This window comes from Taeniopygia guttata, chromosome 2, assembly GCF_048771995.1.
Source record: "Taeniopygia guttata chromosome 2, bTaeGut7.mat, whole genome shotgun sequence".
Taxonomy (NCBI): domain Eukaryota; kingdom Metazoa; phylum Chordata; class Aves; order Passeriformes; family Estrildidae; genus Taeniopygia; species Taeniopygia guttata.
The window spans coordinates 90033361-90053287 of NC_133026.1; the positions used below are offsets into that span (position 1 = coordinate 90033361).

Here is a 19927-nt window from a genome sequence, read left to right on the forward strand (position 1 = left end):
AAGTGGGTTTCCCCACTGTCACATGCAGAATTTCCTTCTCATCTGCACATCCAGAATCTGGGTCAGTTAGGAACTTCTTTAGCATTTCTCTAACAATTTGGAAATAGGAGGCGCTATGGATTTCCTAACTTTGTGAATTTTAGGATACACACTTATTAAATTGTCTTATTTGGTCTTTCTAGACATTTTTTTCTTAGTGTATTTTTAATCTGTCTTAAAGAGATTTGCTTTCTGTGCCACCTCTGCCCCACCCTCCAACTTCTTAACAAATATTTTCTTCTGTTTCAGACTTAGTCTCTTTCTTTCTTGCTTCTCACAATGCTTGTATGCAAGGCAGCACAGCCCATTATTATCTGAAATCTTAAAAGAGCTTTTGGCAGTCATTGCTGTCATTACCTTCTTGTTATTGGGAGAATCATTCCGTAGAACATTAAATAACCTGAAAAACTATTTCACAATCAAACCAGCCTCTGTTTCCAGAGGTTTGATCATATCACAGTGCTGTGGCCTGTACAGGAGTGCTTTCTCTAACATGGTTTGTTTCAGCAGATATAATTTAGGGAGCTTTTAGCTAGCCTTCTGGGTGGTGAGGAAGTGCAGGCCAGCATCCTGAACTCAACCTGCTTAAGTGTTCCAGCCTTGCCCCAAATAATCTGGCCATTCTGGCAGTTATCAGCACTTTGCTGCTATGTGCTTTGATACTCACACTAAGACACACCTTCTGTAAACTCTCAATGCCTTTTTCTGCAACAGTTGAACATGTGGCTTGTGTAGGTGTGTAAAACCAGGTGGAGCCTCTCCATGCCCAGATAAACCTTTTTTAATTAAAAAAAAAAAAAAAAAAAAGAGAAAAAAAAAGAAATTCCCTGAACTGGCAGTTGGGTCAAGGTAGTCTTATGTGAAAAAATAAATTTGGCGCAAAAAGTTGGACAGTGTTTGGAGGAGATAAGAATAATGTTTATAATATCCTTTAATTCCACTGGAGATGTTGTGCTTTTCTATCCCAGGCTTTGGGTGGTGTTGCTTTTGGCTCACGTGCTGCATTTTGTCCATAGATTACTCTTCCACACAGAGGGGTGAAGAGTGGATGTTCAACTGTATATTCAGCCTGGAGCAAGGGACACAGCCTTGGTCACTGTGGGGTCACTTAGAAACCAGTGCTGTCACCTGTGTCATGCTGCAGGGCTTGGGATGCTTGAGAATGGATTTGAGGAACCCCAAGCTGCGGCTTGGGCAAAAGTAGAAAAGGGGATAGAAGATCTCAGTACTGCTGTGTCCTCTGCCATGGCTTTGGGAAAGTGAGAGAAGGAGGTGCTTTCTCTTGGGTGAAGGCACTTGGCAGAGTCCAATGCCCACATTGCTGCCTCTGCAGTTTATGGAGTGGGAATGAAGATGGTGAAACTAGATTGAAATGCCCATAGATGCTGCTATTCATCCCCATCAGCTTCATTTACTTACAGCCTACAAAATGTCACTTTTGAGCACACCTCTTACTGAAAGAGTAGTTTAAGTTGGTGTTTTAACTGTTGAAATTAGGAAGAGGAAAGGAGGTTGTTGCAGCATTTTTGAGAGAAAGAGGACATGAATTATGAAATTTGAGCTACTCCAGTCTAGGCCTCAGATTGAGGCCTGGTGAGGCCTTCAAGCCTCTGACGCAGTTAGAAATTCAGAGCTTGTGGCGCAGATAGAAAATAGTCTTAAGTTGTCATGGGGACCACTGGGTTGCTTGGGTGTGAATTAGTATAGGTTTTATAGTGTAAAGTGTAGGCCGTTTTAAGGAAAAGGTAAACAATATTGGTTTGCCAATCAGAGTGTCTTTGTTTTTGTAAACTATGTAGAAGCTTATATAAACTACCACCTTATCTTGAATAAAGGGAGAACGCTTGATTAACCACATTGGTTTGGACCTGCGTTTGTCTTGTCCAGCTTTCCGTTTTTCTGAGATTCCCTGGCTTCAGGAGGTTGTGTGGTGGGTCAGCATGTCTGTGGCCCATCACAACAAGCCCAGCTAACCTGGTTCCTAGCCCACCATGTGAAAGCCAGCCCAAAGTAGAACCCTGGCAGTGTTTTCCAGGTGACACTGGGATGGGGCATATATGTCATATACTGTAGTCACATAAGTCAAGTTAACTTCAGAAGTGACATGTGCTGTTTTGCACTTCTTGTGAGAAGCTGCACAGTCCTGAACTTGCCTAGGGCATTCACATTGAAACTTCAAAACCAAAACTTCTGCAGTATACCTTCTGAAAGCATTACATAATTTATGAGCAGTTTGTGTTCTTAACAAATCTTTGAAAACGCAGAGAACATTTCATATTTTTTTCTTAAAATATAACTAACAGTGCATATAGAAGATAAAATTTGGAGATTAAAAGTCTGTTTTCCCTTTCCGTATCATTGTCACAGTTGTGGTGAAAGTCTCAAGTAAGAGCATGTCAGCGACCATTCCTAATTAACTCATGGCAGTGCGCCCAGTGTGCACACATTCATGCTCTCTCCTCGTGTATAGATACACATCTCTTAGAGAAACAGCTCTTTACAAAGAAATAAATTGAGTGATTACATTAATTGACACAAATGTTCTTGAAAACAACCCATTTAATTTTGTTTAGGCATTTCCTGAGTGATGTCTCCTTAGTTTCTAATAAATAACCTATTGTAAAACATGCTAACAGAAGACTGTGTAGTGTAGTAGATTCCAAGGTTAATTTATTAAACTTGTCAGCTGTTTATTCTTGGTTAGACTGTGATTTAAAAATGCAGTGTAAAAAAGGCAAAACAAAAACCCACAGGAATTTGGATGTATGATGATAAACTTTTACGTTTGTCTTATTTGCATTTTGCGGACTTAGATGTTTGAGTAGAAGCTGTAGTGAGCCATAGAGGAAGGGTGGTACATAGTGAACATGGTTTTGTGTTCAGGTACATACCAGCATTATTTTCTCTTTCTTCCTATCAAGAAATTTAAAGATTTTTTTGATGAACACTTTTAGAATTCTAAAATATAGATGTTGTCTTAGTGTAAATTGATAAGAAATGCCATAACACAAAGCTTTTGTTTGTTTTATGCCTGTCTTATGCCACAGTGATCAAGTAAGAGGATCCCTGGAACACCCACCCAGTGTGGCAGAAAGTGCCTGAGGGAAGTGAAGGATGATGCAGAAGCAGGATGCTGCCAGAGCATTGTAGTGCCTCCCTCTGCTCCTTGGAAGATGGTTGGGGCAGTCCTGGCCATGTTTTCTCTGAGTGTCACTCTACTGTGCACAAAAAGGCTTCTGCTTTTGCATTTTCTGGTGAATCTGCGGAGAGCAGGAGTGATCAGCGGGCAGAGACTGAGCAGAGACTGACGCCTTTGCATTGCCATACCTGTTGTGGCTCTTATGCAATATATACCAGTGTTTGTCATTGAAATCTGAGTCCTGTTTAAAACTATATTAGTTTATTTTGTTGCCTCTAGAAAAGCCTCTTGGATGTGTTGGCAACAGGTTTTTCCTCAGTGACTGATCCTGGTATCTCATAACTGTTACCAAAATCAGGTTGACTAGAGATGTGTGTACTTCTCTGAAGAAAATGAACCCACTCAACATGCCATTTTTAATTTAGGTAATGGTTTATTTTAAATTACAAAATTATTAAAAAACAGTAAAGCTCCTGTGATTGAATGAGATAAGGAGAATTGTGAAAAAATGTTGGACTTTAAATGCATCTGCATTGTTTTCCAGGTTTGGAAATGTCACACTTACAGGGAGCTAATTTCCTTATGTCTGTGTAATGTTTTTACCAACCATTTGGTAGTTATGATGACTAGGTTCAAAGTGATGTATCACAGCCAGTGGTAGGGACCACATTTAACTTTACTCATAGAAAAGTTAAACAACTGTTCCAAAATCAAACCTCTGTAGACAAGAGGGACCCACTGAGGTCTCTTGGGCTGTGCTGGATTAATGATTTAAGGAGGGTGAGGTGTTCTGGATCTGTCTTTATGGACCTGCAGAACCCAGATGATCAGCTCAAAGGTGACAGGTAGTTTTTAGGATGAATAATGTGAGATGCAGTTAATTGTGTCTTAACATGATCCTCTCTATTGGAAAGGACAGTGCTATGTGTTTGAGAGTGGCACTAAAGAGCACCCTACTCAGAAGCTGAAAGCAGGTTGCAGTATAGTATGCATAAATATACATTCCCAGTGTCTGCAAAAACATATTTTGGGACTGCTGTCACCAGTTGTTGTCATTTTAATGGCATAATGTAATTGATATGCATTTGTTTTTCTGAATAATCCAAAAGTAGGAGTGAAATGATTCACTTGGAAAGTAGGAGCTGGGATACCTGGCTGACACATAGATAATAAAAGTACATATTGAAGTTTGCAAGTGTGAATACTGAAGATGGGCTGCTAAGGTGCTTCTGTGGTAAACAGGATTTGAGAAATGGAAAAGATGAGTTATGACCACTAGGCTTTAAATTAGGTTTCGTACTCGTAGTAGGTTTTTTGAAATATTTTATATCTTGTGAAGTGGTAATGTTTAGTGTCCATATGCATGCCACTTAATTGTTATTCAGCAACATTGTCAAGCATTTCCGTTTCAGGGATTCATTAGTTTTTTAAAGATTTTCTTATGCTATAATTTTTCCAGGGTTTAAATGCTTTGGGTTTTGTAATTTCTCGAATGGGATTAATTTTTAAGGCTTAGTGAAACTCTTTCATTACAGAAAGATAAGGAAAAGTGTGTTTCACTTTAGCAACATTATTTGAGACTGCTAACAGCTGAGATCTTCTAGCAATTTAGCAAAAAATATGTCTTGGAAATAATAGCTGAGATAAACACGCAAATCTGCACAGAAGTTGAATAATATGTTTTTTTCTTTTTTTTGGTTTTCTTTTTTCCTTTCTTTTTTTCTTTGTTTCTGTTTTTTTTTAGTAACGGCATCAGGGTACTGCTCAGGTCAGGGTGGCCGTGCTGGCCAGCAGCCTGCCCTGCTACCATGGTGGGTCACTTCTCTGCACTCCAGTGCTGCCTTCCTCCATGGAGCTGGTAAATTAAACCCATTTTTTAGTGCTGGCCTCTTTCTTGACTTTGGAAACCTAAGAAACATGTGTGCTGGTATGTGCTGTAGTAGACTGACCTTTTCTTGTAGTGTGGGGTGTGCTCAAGGAAGGAGGCAGCAATGCACAGTGAATCACAAACAGTGTGGGGATTGCCTTGCTCTGTGCCAAATTATGTTTTCTATCTCCAGCATGTAATTTCAGGCAAATCTGTTGAAGTCTTTAATCTATAATTAGACTTACAAGCTTCTTTAGACCTTTTGGGTTGCCACTCTTTAAATGGAATACAGCATTATTTTTCTATGAATCTTTCCAACATATTTTCCAAAGAATGCTTTCCTGGTGTTTTTTAAAATTTATTTATATTTTCCTTCAGCTTTCTAAAATGGGTATGTAGAGATCCTATTTCCATCAAGAAATAAACTCAAAATTACCTGGTACAAGTGACTGATATCTATGGATTTTTTTTCCTGGCAGTACTGAGCAAAAATGTTTTTCAGTAGGCTAAATTAAATATGTATTTCTAAAATTGGATTCATACAGTGGGTTTTTCTGCATTAAAATTAAATAAGTTAATTAAAATGTCACTTGTCACTCCTTTTTATGTGTCAATACATGAATGTCTGGCTAAATAAATCAATTCTGTCACCTGGTGTTGGTGTGAGACAGTTCCCTCTGTGAAGGCCCCTCAGGACAATGCCTGTCTCCCTGGAGGGACAGGCATTCTTATACTTCACTACATCGACGTGTGTGTCTATGTGCACCTACCTATGTACCTATGTCTGTATGCACAGGTGTAGTCACAGGGTGTTCCTGTCATGTTTGAGAAGCAGCCTTTGGGTGCCTCCTTTGCTTGAGTGTCATTTGTCCTTGCTGGTTCCTCATTTTCACGTATTTATTACAGAACTACTCTACAGACTTTTTGTTTCTGTTGTAAGAGTTTTAATTTTAGGCATAATCAGATTCAGATTTTTTTTTCTTTCTGTACAACAGATATTAATAGATACTGCCTAATCTCCAAAGAAACCTATAAGCCCATTTTAATTGCAGATACAGCAACCTTAAATAGTTTGTTAAAATAGTCTCAATGTGCTATGGGTAAGCAGTTTGCTTCTAATGTAGTTTTCTTAGTGTTTTGGGGAATTTATGTGCCCCTAAATTGACCTAAGGTATTTTCCTTTTGCATTTTCTACTGATCAGTTTTAATTTCCCTTCTCAGCTCCCCATAGCATATATTCTGGAGAACTTGCTGCTGTTCTGTTTTGGTAGGAGGGATGTCCTACCTGCTTTGGTATCTGTTGTGATTTAGCAGTCTATGGAAGTTGAAGTCTGTCCTTCTGTCCCTTACAAACTTTGGTGACTCCAAGCAATAAAAACTGCCAACATGGAATGCTCTAAGCAAAGAGGAGAAATTGTAGAAAATGGCATCGTTATTTTAAAATTCTTCTAAACCAGGGGATTCTTTTAAGAATTTATACATTTGGCTCAGCTATAACTTTCTTGGCATCCTTATGTTCATTTAGGGAAGTTCATATATATATTTATAGGAAATACATTCTGGAGCTTAATCCAAAGGTTTGCAAACTTTTGGGCTCTCCACAGAGCCAAAACCATGTATTTCTATATCTGTTTTAGGTTTCCGTGGATTTCACTATTAGATTTTGCCAGTTGTGTGGTCTCTCCAAATTCTGCTTCAGTGTACATACATTTCAGTTTTGTTGCTGGTTGTTTGGTTTGGGTTTTTTTCTTTTTATATATTGCTGTTCCTTCACAGTCATATTTTTACTGTCTAGCACTTGTTCTGTTTTCCAAAGCAACAGTTATCACTAGTTTATGTTACCATTTTACTGCACTTAGGTTTTATATTTCTTTTTTTTTTCCCTTTAATCTGAGGCACATTTTGGCCATTGCTTGTTCTTCTATTTGAAATTGTGCGAAGATAGCTACTGCAGCTACACCAGCCCAGAATACCTCCTATTACTTTTCTTTTTAGGCATTTTGATAGTTTGCAGAATTTTACTCATAATGCTTCTGTGGAAATGGAACCTCTGTAAGAGCAACTTCCTAATGTCTTCTCATACAATTTTCCACACACATGCAGTTCTTAAGATTCATTCTGTGTTCTTGCTTGCAGTTAGTAACTAGCATGCAAATGGGATTTGAGAATTGTTTCCTGAAAATTAATAAATGCTTTTACACTTCTATTAAACATTATTCCCCTTTACAGATGCAGAGAGAAGAAATATGATTATTATAACCTGCCAAAAACCTCTGTTGTGATAGCTTTTTATAACGAGGCTTGGTCAACACTTCTGCGAACTGTTCACAGTGTTCTTGAGACATCTCCAGATATACTTTTGGAAGAAATTATCCTTGTAGATGACTACAGTGACAAAGGTAGGAAGAATAAGTCTAAATAGTATTGATGATGGGCTTTTTTTGGTCAGCTAGTGTATAGAAGAAAGAGTTATGCTGTTCAGGTCACATACCAGAATACAGGACAACAAAGCCCTCTCGCTGAAAAATAGCTTTTTTTGTAGTGTACCAGTGAAAAATTTGGCTTATGTACCAAATTTAGTTTGGAATGGGGAAGCACATTTGCTGTGCTATAACATGAGTGCTTGTGTATATAGATAGATTAGAGTCTGATCAGATCACTTCAGGTTTCCTGAATTGAACAAGTTTCAATTGCACCAATGCTCCCCTGGTGTCTCATATAATGACAGTGACCTAGTTCTTTGGTCTTGTTTGAATAACAAGGCACAAAGGCAATGCTGGCATTTTCCACCACACATGAATTGTGTTAAGAATAAAACCTTTATACGGAAAGTCTTAAGTAATATTTGAGAAGCTCTTATTGATCCGGGGATGTATTACAGAGGTAAATGTGAAGCGTTCCGTTTCTTAAAAGTAACTGTGATTTGTGTCCATCCAAATTCCATGCTTTTTTCCTGTCCTTTTTAAACATGTATAGCCAAATCTGAGTTCAAAGTACCACAATCTTTAGAGCCATACTATAAGTAATATGCTAGTGAGGAGAGAGCTTCCTATAGCAAGACACAAATAAATCTTTTCAGACTATACTATTCCCTCCTTTTTTGGCTTGTTACAGAACATTTAAAGGAGACTTTGGAAAACTACGTGGCTGGCCTACGCAAGGTGCGTCTTATCCGTGCAAATAAGCGAGAGGGGCTGGTTCGAGCCCGGCTGCTGGGGGCATCTGTGGCGAAAGGAGACATCCTAACGTTCCTGGACTGCCACTGTGAGTGCCATGAGGGCTGGCTGGAGCCGCTGCTGGCAAGGTGAGCTCATGCCCTGGACTGGTTTTCTCTCCCACTGGAGAAGAAGGAGTGACACAGTTTGGCCCACTTCTGCAGTGGAAAAATGATTCATGGTTCACCAAAGGTTACTGCAGTCCGGTGGGTTGTTTTTTTGCTTGTTTGTTCTTGTTTGTTTGGGTTTTTTTTGGTTTTTTGCTTGTTTTAAGTTTTTTCCCTGAGGACCAGGCTGCCTCTTCAGGCAATGGAAAATTTTGGTTTTCAAGAAGACGAGTCCTGACCTCCAGCTTTGGAACTACATTGGTAAAAGAGGCTATTTCTGTCAGCCTGGATGAGCAGAAGGTCTGGAAAGATATGTGCCCTGCAAAGCAGTGTTTACATAATACAAGTCAATAAACTCCATCTTCTTAGTCCTGAGCAAATTCACCTTTCCAGACTGGTTCTGACATAAAGGATCATGGTGTAAGATAGGGAGGAGTAAATGTTATGTCAACATTGACTCTTACTTAGAAACCATCTGTCCTGGGACACTACGCTTTATGCCTGTGTGGTCTCTTGTTAATCCTGCAGATCCGTCAGGCTGTACAGAAAACTTTCATTAATTAAAAGCAAGCAAACAAACAACAAAAAACCCAAGGAACCTTCCCAAAACTCTAACAAAAAAACCTTAGAAACCAGAACACTAGCCTTCTGTTTCAGCTGAGAATATTTATTGTATTCTTGAAGCCTCACCATGTGTAGCCAGCAGCCATACATGCACTTTTCCTGCTATGTGTTCAGCCACTGGCATCTCACCACAGCACCTACTGCTCCTGCACCTCGTTACAAGGCTCTATTAGTTTTGCCCCTTCTACTTACAACTCATGGCTTTATCCCCTTGGATGCCATTAGCAGATACTGATAGGTACAAGACCTGAATCAGACCTCCTAAATATTGTATATAGAAAACCAGCTCTCTTCAAAACATAATTAAAAGAAAAAAAAAACCAAAAAAACTCTTTCCTGAAGGCCAGTGTTTTGATTTGAAACCTGTTAAGATTCTGACCAGGTATAGTAGAGTACAGAAAATGACTAGAAAAATAACCCTAATACAAACCGGAGAGAGTCTTCCAAAAGCACAAAGTGTCTTGATGTGTGCAAGTCTTCCTAATTCCTAGTGGGACTTGTATTCTCAAATTCCCCATGTCCCTTTGAAATTGTACCTAGAATACAATTTCAATTTTGTTTTCTTAAAATTGTCATGCTTACCTTGTTTCTAAATTTCACACCGAGTGTATTCCAGATAACTGTGGGGTAGCTATGATAGCATGAAGAAAGGAAAAGGGATAAATATCAAATCATGAGTACAGGTTTAACCACTGTCGCCTAAAAAAGTGAATGATGGGGGAAAAGTCTGTGATTTCTTCACTTCTTTAGCGCCACTAGATGGCAATCTTGGGGAAGGATTGGGATTTTTTTAAACGCAATAATCACCACCTGTAAAAAGTTAGCCCTCTCTTGGAATTCCTGTCGTTCTTGCTGCAGATGCAGACATACGTCTCTAAGGGGTTTTTCTGCGGCGTATCTGACTCAAATGTATGACAGCAATACAACAGTGTTAGCATTTTGCAATGCAAACATAGTTGTGTTTGTAAGCTGTCTGTGTATTGTACCATCTAGTTAATACTTACAGAAAAGGTGATGTTTTTTCACTTACTTCATTCATATGCCAGCTACCTACTTTTTACTAATTTTACTACTTGTTACAGGAGGAGCAAAAATATTTTTACTTTTAATTGTTTTTTCCTTTTCCTCTGTATGTATCATTTTCATTGCTTTGTACAATGAGGATTCATACAAAGTTTTATGTAAGTGAGACAGGAGATAACAATATTTGTATAAGCTCTTTTGTGTGCTCAACCAAACAAAGTCTCAACGGGAGATCATAAAGAAGAAAACAGCTGTTTCACATATTCCCTCCAGCAACAAGAGACCATTTCACAGTTAAGGCAGTCTTTCTCAGCTCAGACAATACTACTTTGGAATTGCTGCTGTTCTCTGCTGCATTTAACCATCACAAGCTACTCTAATTTCACAGTATGAGCCCTTGGTCAGTCTACAGATCTTTACCGTAACAATCCCATGAGGAATGAGCTCCCTTTGGATGCACTACACCTCTTTCTTGTTTAACAGTATAACGTGTTCAGTTTTCCTTCACCTCTGAAATATGTAAATACTAGATGCAGGGCTAGAGTGCATATCTGCATCTCTAAGTCAAACAAGTTACTTCATTTCACTGAACTATCAGAGGATGTCTTACACTAGAACAGGGAGGATGCTAAATAGTGATTTAGGAGAAAAACCTTGGCTTGAGCCTGTGTGCTTGACATTGCTCCTAGTACTGAGGGGGGCCATTCTAGAAGGTGAGGAGAAGGCTAGTAATCCCACTGCCTTCTGTAAGGACGAATCCTTTTGGAAAGGAATTCTGAAAACCCTGCATATACTGAGAAATGGGAGGAAAGTGTTCATCTCCTTGTAGAAGTAGACCTGCAAGAAATGTCATCAGCTCTGATGTATTCATAGTATGATAAAGATCTTGACTATCTTTAGATCACCCTTGGTATTAGGAATGTCATTCTGCAGTGCTATCTTGTTTCTCCTTTTCATCTCCTATGTTGCCGGGGTTTCTGGAAGCCTTCTTCACTTACGTTTCATTGTTGGAGGTCTAATTCCCATGTTGTGGGTTTGGTTTTTTCTAAGCTCAGGGCTTCTTTTGAGTTACTATTACAGTACTCAGTACAACATTTGCAGGTGATCACAGTTAGAAGAGCAGCCATGACTTCAAGGGCCAAGAGTCTGTTTGGTTTATTATTCATCACTGCAAAAGTATGCAATCAGACTGCTTTCTAAAACCGCTACCTGTACAGAAGAAAATGAGCACTTTTTTTCTTGACAAAGTGGTGCTGGCTGTGGCAGCCAAACCAGATGCTGAATGTGTTATCTCAAGCCATCTGGCATATCTTGTTTCCACCATCCAGGAAGGCTGATGCTTGCCAGGGGAGCCCATCCTGATACATCCTCCTGATGTAGGAAAATAGGGGTTATTTTTGTATTTATTGTACCATCATTTCCATTCCTGAATGAATTGAAAAGGAGCAAAACTTCATGTTTGGTATTGTAAGCACTCTTTGTTCTTGTCAGTTCTAGCTTTTTTTTTTATTTTTAGAGAAATTTCTAATGGAAGTCACCCTTTTGTTTTAAAACCCTACCAGGATTGCTGAAGAAGAAACAGCTGTTGTCTGCCCTGTCATTGATGTTATTGACTGGAACACATTTGAGTACTTGGGAAATGCTGGTGAGCCACAGATTGGTGGATTTGATTGGCGGCTGGTCTTCACTTGGCACAGTACCCCTGAAAGAGAACAAAAACGGAGGAAGTCCAAGACTGATGTGATCAGGTTAATTTTTATGCATCCTAGAAACTGTGAATGTGTTTGTGACTTCACCTGAAAATGCCAGGTGCTGAAAGATGTTTGGGAAATGAGCATATTACTAAAAAGTGTATTTTGTTTAGTTCCCCATTTTTTCCAAAATAACTCCTGTTTACCATGTTCCTGGAAAAAATAGTGAAAGCTAGAATAGTGAAATAGAAAAGCTGAAATTCCTATTTCATCTTCCATATGGAAAACTTATTGCAAAGTGGTCTCTTGACTCCTCTAGACAAACTCTTACAGATGCTTACCAGCATGTGGAGAGTGTAACTGATTAACTAATACTGGAGAATGTCCTCTGTGCAAAGCAAAGAGCTCTGTGTTGTGAAAAAAAATGTACCATGAGCAACAATGAAAAGGGAAAAAAAATCACCAACCAGTAAGAAGGTAGATGTAGTTTTGAAGATTTTCTTCTGTGTTGTAAGGATAGTTGTAGTTCACTGTGCTATTTTCAAAGGTGAGCCATTTTGACAGTTCTTCACTGGGGTGAAACAATACAGCTCTATCCACCATGGTTTCTGTGAAAGGCTAACTTGCAGAGCTCAGGTTGATGTTTTCATTATGAGTTTTAGTTTTGTTTTATTTTAAGACAAGATGCCATCAACTGGTATTATTTGTCACTCAACTTTGTATTATTAGAAGAGGTAAGAGAATAGAACAAACAAAGCATCTGAAAAATGAGAGTGGTAGACAAGATCCTGATAGCTGAGGATCTGCCGTGTTCAGCCTAGCTCCATCTGCTACGGAAGTTGCTGTATTTCAGGAGTTTATTGAAGTAAATTAACCTGTTCGGCATTTTTAATATCATCATTTTGTTAGTGCTTTTATCTGTTATTGCATAGACCACAAAAAATACGAAATTATTAAGTTTTCTCAGTCTTTTGTAATTTGCTTATCATGATATTAGTACCCAATATTTCACAAATATTAATGTATTTGTCCTCAACTGAATGAACTTTTTTTTTTAATGGGAAATTGAGGTAGTAATTGAATCTTTCTAAGCATGTATGTCTGCCTTAAAAAAATCCAAATAGAGTAATTGTTTTTTAAAACATTCAGTTCAAATATGATGATTTTTTTTTTCCTCATTATAAGAAGAATTGTCTTTAACATGCCAAGAGGAAAATGATGAGGGATAAAGTTTCATGGTAGCCTGAGGACTGTGAGCTCGACAAGTGTCTGGAGAAAGCAGCAGTGCTGGGAGTTGTGTCACGAACAGCTTGGTTTGGAGAGATCTGGAGGGAGACAGAAGGACTTGACTGGTTACAGAGTTTTTTATTTTTCCTTCTGTCTTGTCTCATCTCATTCCATTCTTTGAAACAACATATGACAGTGTGAGACAGTGTTGCTTCAAAAAGATAGCTGGTAAAATTAGCTGTGACAGATTAAGAGTAATTTATCGTGCATCTTGCTTTTGTTGATATTTACCTCAACAGCAATTTAGTAAAATTCACATAATGTCAGCTGAACTTAGTTCTAATCAGCATTATATCCTTGGCACTTTAAAGAAAGTAATCCTAAGACTGTAAACAATAGGGAACAACATTGATCAAATACAAATTTATGTATATGTGCACGCTCTACCATAATGGAAGTACATCCTTTCAGTGTGGTGTCACTCTGGGCCTTGTGATCTTCAATGAGTACCCAGTCATGACTCCTGAGTTTGTTGTTTTTTTTTTTCCCCAAACTTAGTAAAATATTTAAGAACGTACAGATGGGTAGATTTTCTTAGAAAGGAAACAAATATCTTTAGGGGCTATATTTACTTAATAATTAAAGCCTTAGAGTTTTTTCAATTTATATTAGTGGGATCAAGAATATTGGTTTTAATTACTAAAGCACAAGTATTGCTTTAATTATTGCTTAAGTAAAATAGATAAAGATACAGCATTCAGAATTTCAGAGCCGACTAATACAGTTCTGCTACAAAGAAGAATTCTACTCTTATGTGAAGAGGCTTTTCATTTATGCACAGACATTGCAGTTGAAAACATTTATTTTAATGCAATATTTTTACATTCCGGTGTTGTTTCAGATACAGCTTTTTATTACAGATTTAAATTCAAACGGCCTCATAATAACTGATAAATTTCTGACTGTTACTTTGTATCCAGAAAAGACTGAGAAAATAGAAAATATAAATATATTGTATTTTTTTAATCTGTTGCATTGGTTTAATATTTTTTATTTTTATTCAGTTTGGAGTTACTATTCTCTTTCATAGGTCTCCAACCATGGCAGGTGGATTATTTTCTGTGAGCAAGAAGTATTTTGATTATCTTGGTTCCTATGACACAGGAATGGAAGTCTGGGGAGGAGAAAACCTTGAATTCTCATTTAGGGTAGGTGGCTTAATTGAAAGTTTATTTTCCTCAATACAACAAGTTCCTGTTTCTTTCTTCGTGCCCTTTTACTTAATGAGGTAGCTGTAATGTAAGCAAGTGCTAAGAAGGGAGTCTTTTGGAAGTTGTTTATATAAATCTTGTTCTTGCACTTCAGGATAGCTGTAATTCCAAATAGCCATTTTAAAGCAATTCTTGAAAACATGTCTTTGTTTTGAGGTCTAGTATAAAATGTGAAAAGGCTGCAATACTAGTGGGTGAATTTACATCCTGCAGCTTGAAGGAGGTCATTGGGAAGAAGATTTGCAGTGCTTTGATGTGACTCAGAATTCTTGCTGTGGCTGATGGAGTGAGCAGTTCCCAGTGGGATAGGAGAAGTCAGCCCCTATACTAATTTTAAGGCTTTATTCTATTTCACCTCAGAAAAAGTACAAAGGTTATAAAAGGTAGGAGGGAAGATCTCCAGTAACTGTAGAGTTGTACCCCACAGGAGGCATGACCAAGTGCTCAGGTGTGAGTCAGATAACTGTAAGGAAAAGGATTTACGGCAGGAAAAGGGAGGAGACACAGGACATTCCAGACTGATCAGCAAAGCAGTGTTCTCCTCTGCTCAGCTGTCACCAATGCTGTGGCTGATTCCCACTGAGCACTAGCTGCCTACGGTTTGCCTCAAATCACATTTAGCTCATTGAAGCCATCCAGTGGTGATGTAAGAGGGATGCTCTAGGGCTGCTTTTGGCTTTCAGGGAGTTCACAACTTATTATCCTGGATTACCCTTGTCTGCTGTACCCATCATCTGTTATTTTTGATGGTCATGTTTGCATTTCTATGTGTCATTGACTCATGGTACAGAAGAGTTTTTGGATTTTTTTTACCAGGTGACAACAGATTTCAAGGTTAAATAACATTTTAATGTTACAAAACCACCTTCTTGAGAAAGGAGACATCAGCAGACTGTCTCTCTGGATGTCTGTGTGTTAACCAGAGAAGCATGAAGTCTTCCTGGCTGCTGTTCCGATATCTTGCTGACTGCAGAGCAGAAATTGTAGAAAAGAGGGTATAAAAATAAGGAACAAAAATTATTAGGAATTATAACAAGCATAGGCTTAGAGTTGGTTTGGTTTCTCTCTGGAGGGAGACTTCTCAGCTGGAAACACTGTTTGATCTGAGTTCATGACCACCTCCTTTTTCACCTAGGGAACAGTTTTTGGCACATAAACCCAAACACAGCCTACTCAGTAGCCTTGGTCTAGTTCAACAGGACTCCACCTGAATCATGAAGCAGGTGACCCACCTCCATCAACCCTGTAATGCTCTGAAGCAGGAGTCTCTGGTTCTGGTGTACCCAGATCCTCAACTCCTTGGAAAAAGACCTCTAATATGGCACATTTGGCGTACAGTTCTTGGCTTTCTGCTCTTGTATCTTGCTTTTGGGGCACCAAGGCTTGCAGACAGCCTGACCCCTTCCTTCTGATTCAGAGTGCCCCAGTACCACCCTTCCATTGCCATTGACTTCTATGAAGCTCTGTTATCCAGTCTCATTTTTTACATCACTGGTTCCCCTGAGCTAGGATTCCATGGGGTGCAACAGTGTGTATGAGCATGCAGGACTGTAGTCTCCTCATGGGACAGAGGAAGTATCAGAGGTGGCCTAGCACACAGGAGAAGCACAAAGGGAGCAGCAGAGTCCCCAGGAGAGAGTGCACAAACACTCTGCAAGGGTCTAAGCCAGCATGTAGGTGCAGGTGGATCCAGCAACTCCTGGGAGACAAATGATTTAACAGAACAGGCTGTGCAATGGCCAAGAAATATGCCTGGCCATGCCAATTTTCCCAGTGCAGATTGCCAGTAGCATCTGGGTATTTGTACGCAACATGCTTTGCTCTGTTTGATTTGGAGCCCTTGTACTTGTGCTCTGTGTGGAGAGGATTTTTGTGGAACAGAGCAGAGTGGTACGATGTTGTTTAACTCTGTTCTTTTGGCTGCCTGCAGTGTTCCAGGAGGTCGGAAAGGATAAATCATTGTTAGTGTTGTTCTCCTTGTGTTTTCTAAACCTGTCAGACCTGAAAATTAGGAGCAGAACTACTCAAAACCACTGTAAATTAATTTATTGTTGCTCTCATCTCTGAAAACACCACTCTCTCCCAATGACATGAAAAGACTTGTCCTCAAGCCTCCTCTTTCTTGCACTTCGATTATTCTGAGCTGAAGAAATTCTCTGTGGTTTTGAGAGGTGCAACAAGGACAAAGCTTTCACTAAAAGCATGATGACTAAGAGAGATGGAGGCTACGTGCTGAATGCAGAATCGAGTCAATGTACCTTGATTTTGGATTGCTTAATGCTATTTGGCTGGATAAAATTTCACTTCATGGGCATAATGGGCATTGAAACCCTCTTTCTGAGGGATTCAAAACATGCTCTTTCATCTTCTCCCTTTTGTACTCAGAGCAAAGGGAGCCTGGTTGCAGCTTCTGTCCCCTCTCTGCTCTGGGTCCCACAAGTGGTGCTGCAATGTAAGTTTGTTTCTGACCAAGGCTTAATATGTCGATGTTCTGTCCTTCAGCCTACCATGTGCCAAAAGGCCTTTCTTCTCAGAAACGTTACTGCCCATGAGCCTGGGGGATACGCCTCACAACACCTGCGGTCGTTTCCCAGTATTTTTGTATTGTTTCTTTTTGTCTGGATCTGGAACTCTGTCTTGAATTGAGAGCAGCTAGGGTGAGTCTGTGTGTCTGGGGTGCCTCTCCACCCACCCAACTTCTGGCAGGCTGTGCATGAGCACCACACTGGGGGCTTAGCCACAAGCTGTCAAGAAAAAAACTGTGGCAGAGAGAGCAGCAGAAACATAGGGTTTTTCCACATTTTGCCCTTTTTTTAGGATGTAGTATCCTTTCTATGTTTTTTATTTCTTCCAGATAGTCTTAAAACATTAGAATGAGATGTCAAAGCTTTTATTCTTTCGTATTCATTGACCCAGCACAAGGTCAATTGTCCAGAGACCCTGGCAGGGACAGTAATCCCAAGGTGAGATTCTGAATATTTTCTGTAGGTTTTCATAATGCCACCATCTGTCTCTGAAAACAAAAGAAAATATGCCTATAGCCTGCATGCATCAAGATGAAAGTGAAAGTGAAAAAAGGAATGTCACCTTGTTTTCTTTTTGAGGTGGAGGAAAAATGTGTGCTTTTATAATGAGAGCTGTGAGTTAGCCAGACCTAGTAAAAAAACAGATCTACATACACATGAGGTTGCAAAATATGCATGAAACCTTATGTGCTTTTCTGTTAGTGAGGGTTGAACTAGTTTTATGGAGAATCTTCTGCAGAGCCACTTAGCATTTAGTAATCAACTTTAGTTTCACGATTAAAATCCTCGCTTTATTTTGTGGCTGTTCATTTGTACCTGATTTTATATAGAGGTCATAATTTTTCCATTAAAATGAAAGGGAAATAAACCTTTTGAGGAGTTGTTTAGCTGAAGTATATTCAATTTTCTTCTGTAATAGGATGACAAGATAATTTTTGTACTGTTTTTTATGAAATACTTAGAATTTAATGAGCATTGCTTAGCAACCTACAGTTATTTTTTAGAGAGCTTTAATTATTAAAAATTCAGCTGTTATGGAATTCTCTTTTTGTCATCAATTTAACAGAGGTATGGTCAGTTTGTTTCATTCCTTTGAAATCAGACTTTACCATAGAAGAGCTGAAGTATGTGCTTCCTTCTTAACTACATTTTTATTTCAGTGGTCTTTATCATCTGTTCCTAATATCTTATTTAAAAGTAGATAAATAAAGATGAATTAATAATTATTATGTGGAATATAACATTGGACATTTTTTAACTAATAATTTTAACTAATAACATTTTTTAACTAAACTTATGGCTTTTAATATTTGTTGACAAACCTTGAATGGTAAATTGCAGCTTTAAAAAATAATCTTGAACATAGAAATAATAATTATGAAATATACTGGTTTTAAATAAATCTCAAAAAAGGTGGCTGTAAGGTGAAAGTGGATAGTTGGTTTCATAGCAGCTTTCAAAATGGCTGTAGAGTAACTTACCTAAGAAAATATGCAAATTGTTTAAAAGATCAGTACAGAATTCTAGAATTTTTGTATAATTCTTTGATCATCTTTGTTCAAATGACAAATATACTGCGTTCCTGAAAAGTAGCAAAAAAGAAGAGAGAAACCTCACATGACAAACAAGAAATTAAAATTTTAAATCCAGAAAGTAATAATTATCCAGTACTCCCTATAGCTGATTAATGAATTACCTGTATCTTTAAAGAAACTCTGTTTTAAAAGTAAACATATGTATTAGAGTGCTTACACTTCGGTAATTAAATACAGTATTGTGCCATGTATAAAGTCTGATGTTGTTATCCAAAACCAAATCAATGGAGATGAAACTCATCGATTTCCAAATGTAGACATTTTAGAGAAATTCTAAGTAACTTTAAAAAAACCCCTAAAAGTTAGCAGTCCACAACCAAGTTCTGTCTTCTGTGAGCTGAAAACCTTTATCTTTTTAGATCCCTAAAGCTCCCAGAGAGAGAGGCTGGAAAAGTCCCACCACTGATCTTTTGGCAGTTAGCAGCAGAGCTTTTATTTGCTGCCTCATATCTTTCACTCCTGTTGTATTCATTTGAATAGCATGTAATTAAAAATGTATGTCTTATACAAGAAGGTTGTCAGGGAGCAAACCTCTACCCTTTAAGCCTATCCCAGCTAATTTCCTTTGTCTTCCTTTTACAAAGGAATGATGAACTGCCACTTATGCATGGTTGAATACATGAGGAGAATTCTAAATCTTTTATGAGAGTCTATTGGAGCCATTGGTGACAGCCTTAAGTTAGTTCAAGTACAGCAATATATCTGGCCTTCCTCCCATCTGGCTAAATTTCAGAAACCTTGTTTCAGGCACCCTTCAGAAACCGGGCATCTGCCATAGTGTGGTCACACACAATATCGAATAGGAAATGCCTAGCTGTGCTTTCCTTTCAAGTAATCAAACTTGAATCAGAATGGGTGATGGGAAAGTGGCTGTGTAGATGAACAGCCAAAACTCCTTGGTTTTCAGAGAATAATGTAATTACAAAAATGTGTACAGAGTGCTGAGGCTAATGGATCCACTTGATGGTTGTTTCTGGACTTTATCTCGTGGGCTGTACATTTCCCAACCTAGGGAGCCAGAGAAGCAGGAGCATGAGCACAAGGGCAGAGTGACAGTTTGCAGGGATCTGCCAATTCCACATTTGGGTGCAAGTACTTCCTTGGCATCAAGCAGGAATATTGGATTAGATAGGGGAGGTTGTTTCATTGTTGTTGGTTGGACCACCATAAGTTCTAGAAGTACTTTGCTTTTTCTTTTCATGTGTTGGGTCTGGGGTACCTTTCCAAGCTTTCCAATGGAAAAGGTTAGTGGGATTTTATCTCCAGGTACCTATGCCTCCCTTCTAGATTGGTGAATGTACAAATGGGAAGCTTACCTGTGTTGTCAAGTCAGCTTTCCAGTAGAATATATAGATGATATATAGATCTATAGAATTCTGATAAGAATTAGTTATCGAGATAGCTATTTACGTGGTTAATTTGGAAAAGAAACATACTTATTTTTTCTTTTTTTTTTTTTTAACAATGCCTGCATAACCTACATGATAAACCACAACTTATCATGAGAAAATAAAACAGAAAGGAATATTGCACTCCAGATAAAATCAGAGAGTGATTATCCCCTTGTGATCTCAGAGCAAATTACTAAGAGCAACAAGGATGTA

At 38.5% G+C, this 19927-nt stretch overlaps 1 protein-coding gene across 1 annotated transcript in view; it reads left to right on the forward strand.

Annotated features, from left to right (window-relative positions):
• The window catches only part of GALNT12 (polypeptide N-acetylgalactosaminyltransferase 12), a 46461-nt gene that overhangs the window by 5798 nt on the left and 20736 nt on the right, over positions 1–19927 (forward strand). Inside the window, exons 2-5 of the mRNA XM_030265822.4 lie at positions 7275–7444; positions 8160–8349; positions 11577–11762; positions 14023–14140. Coding sequence (XP_030121682.4) covers positions 7275–7444; positions 8160–8349; positions 11577–11762; positions 14023–14140 — 664 coding nt within the window. The remainder of the gene's footprint in view (positions 1–7274; positions 7445–8159; positions 8350–11576; positions 11763–14022; positions 14141–19927) is intronic.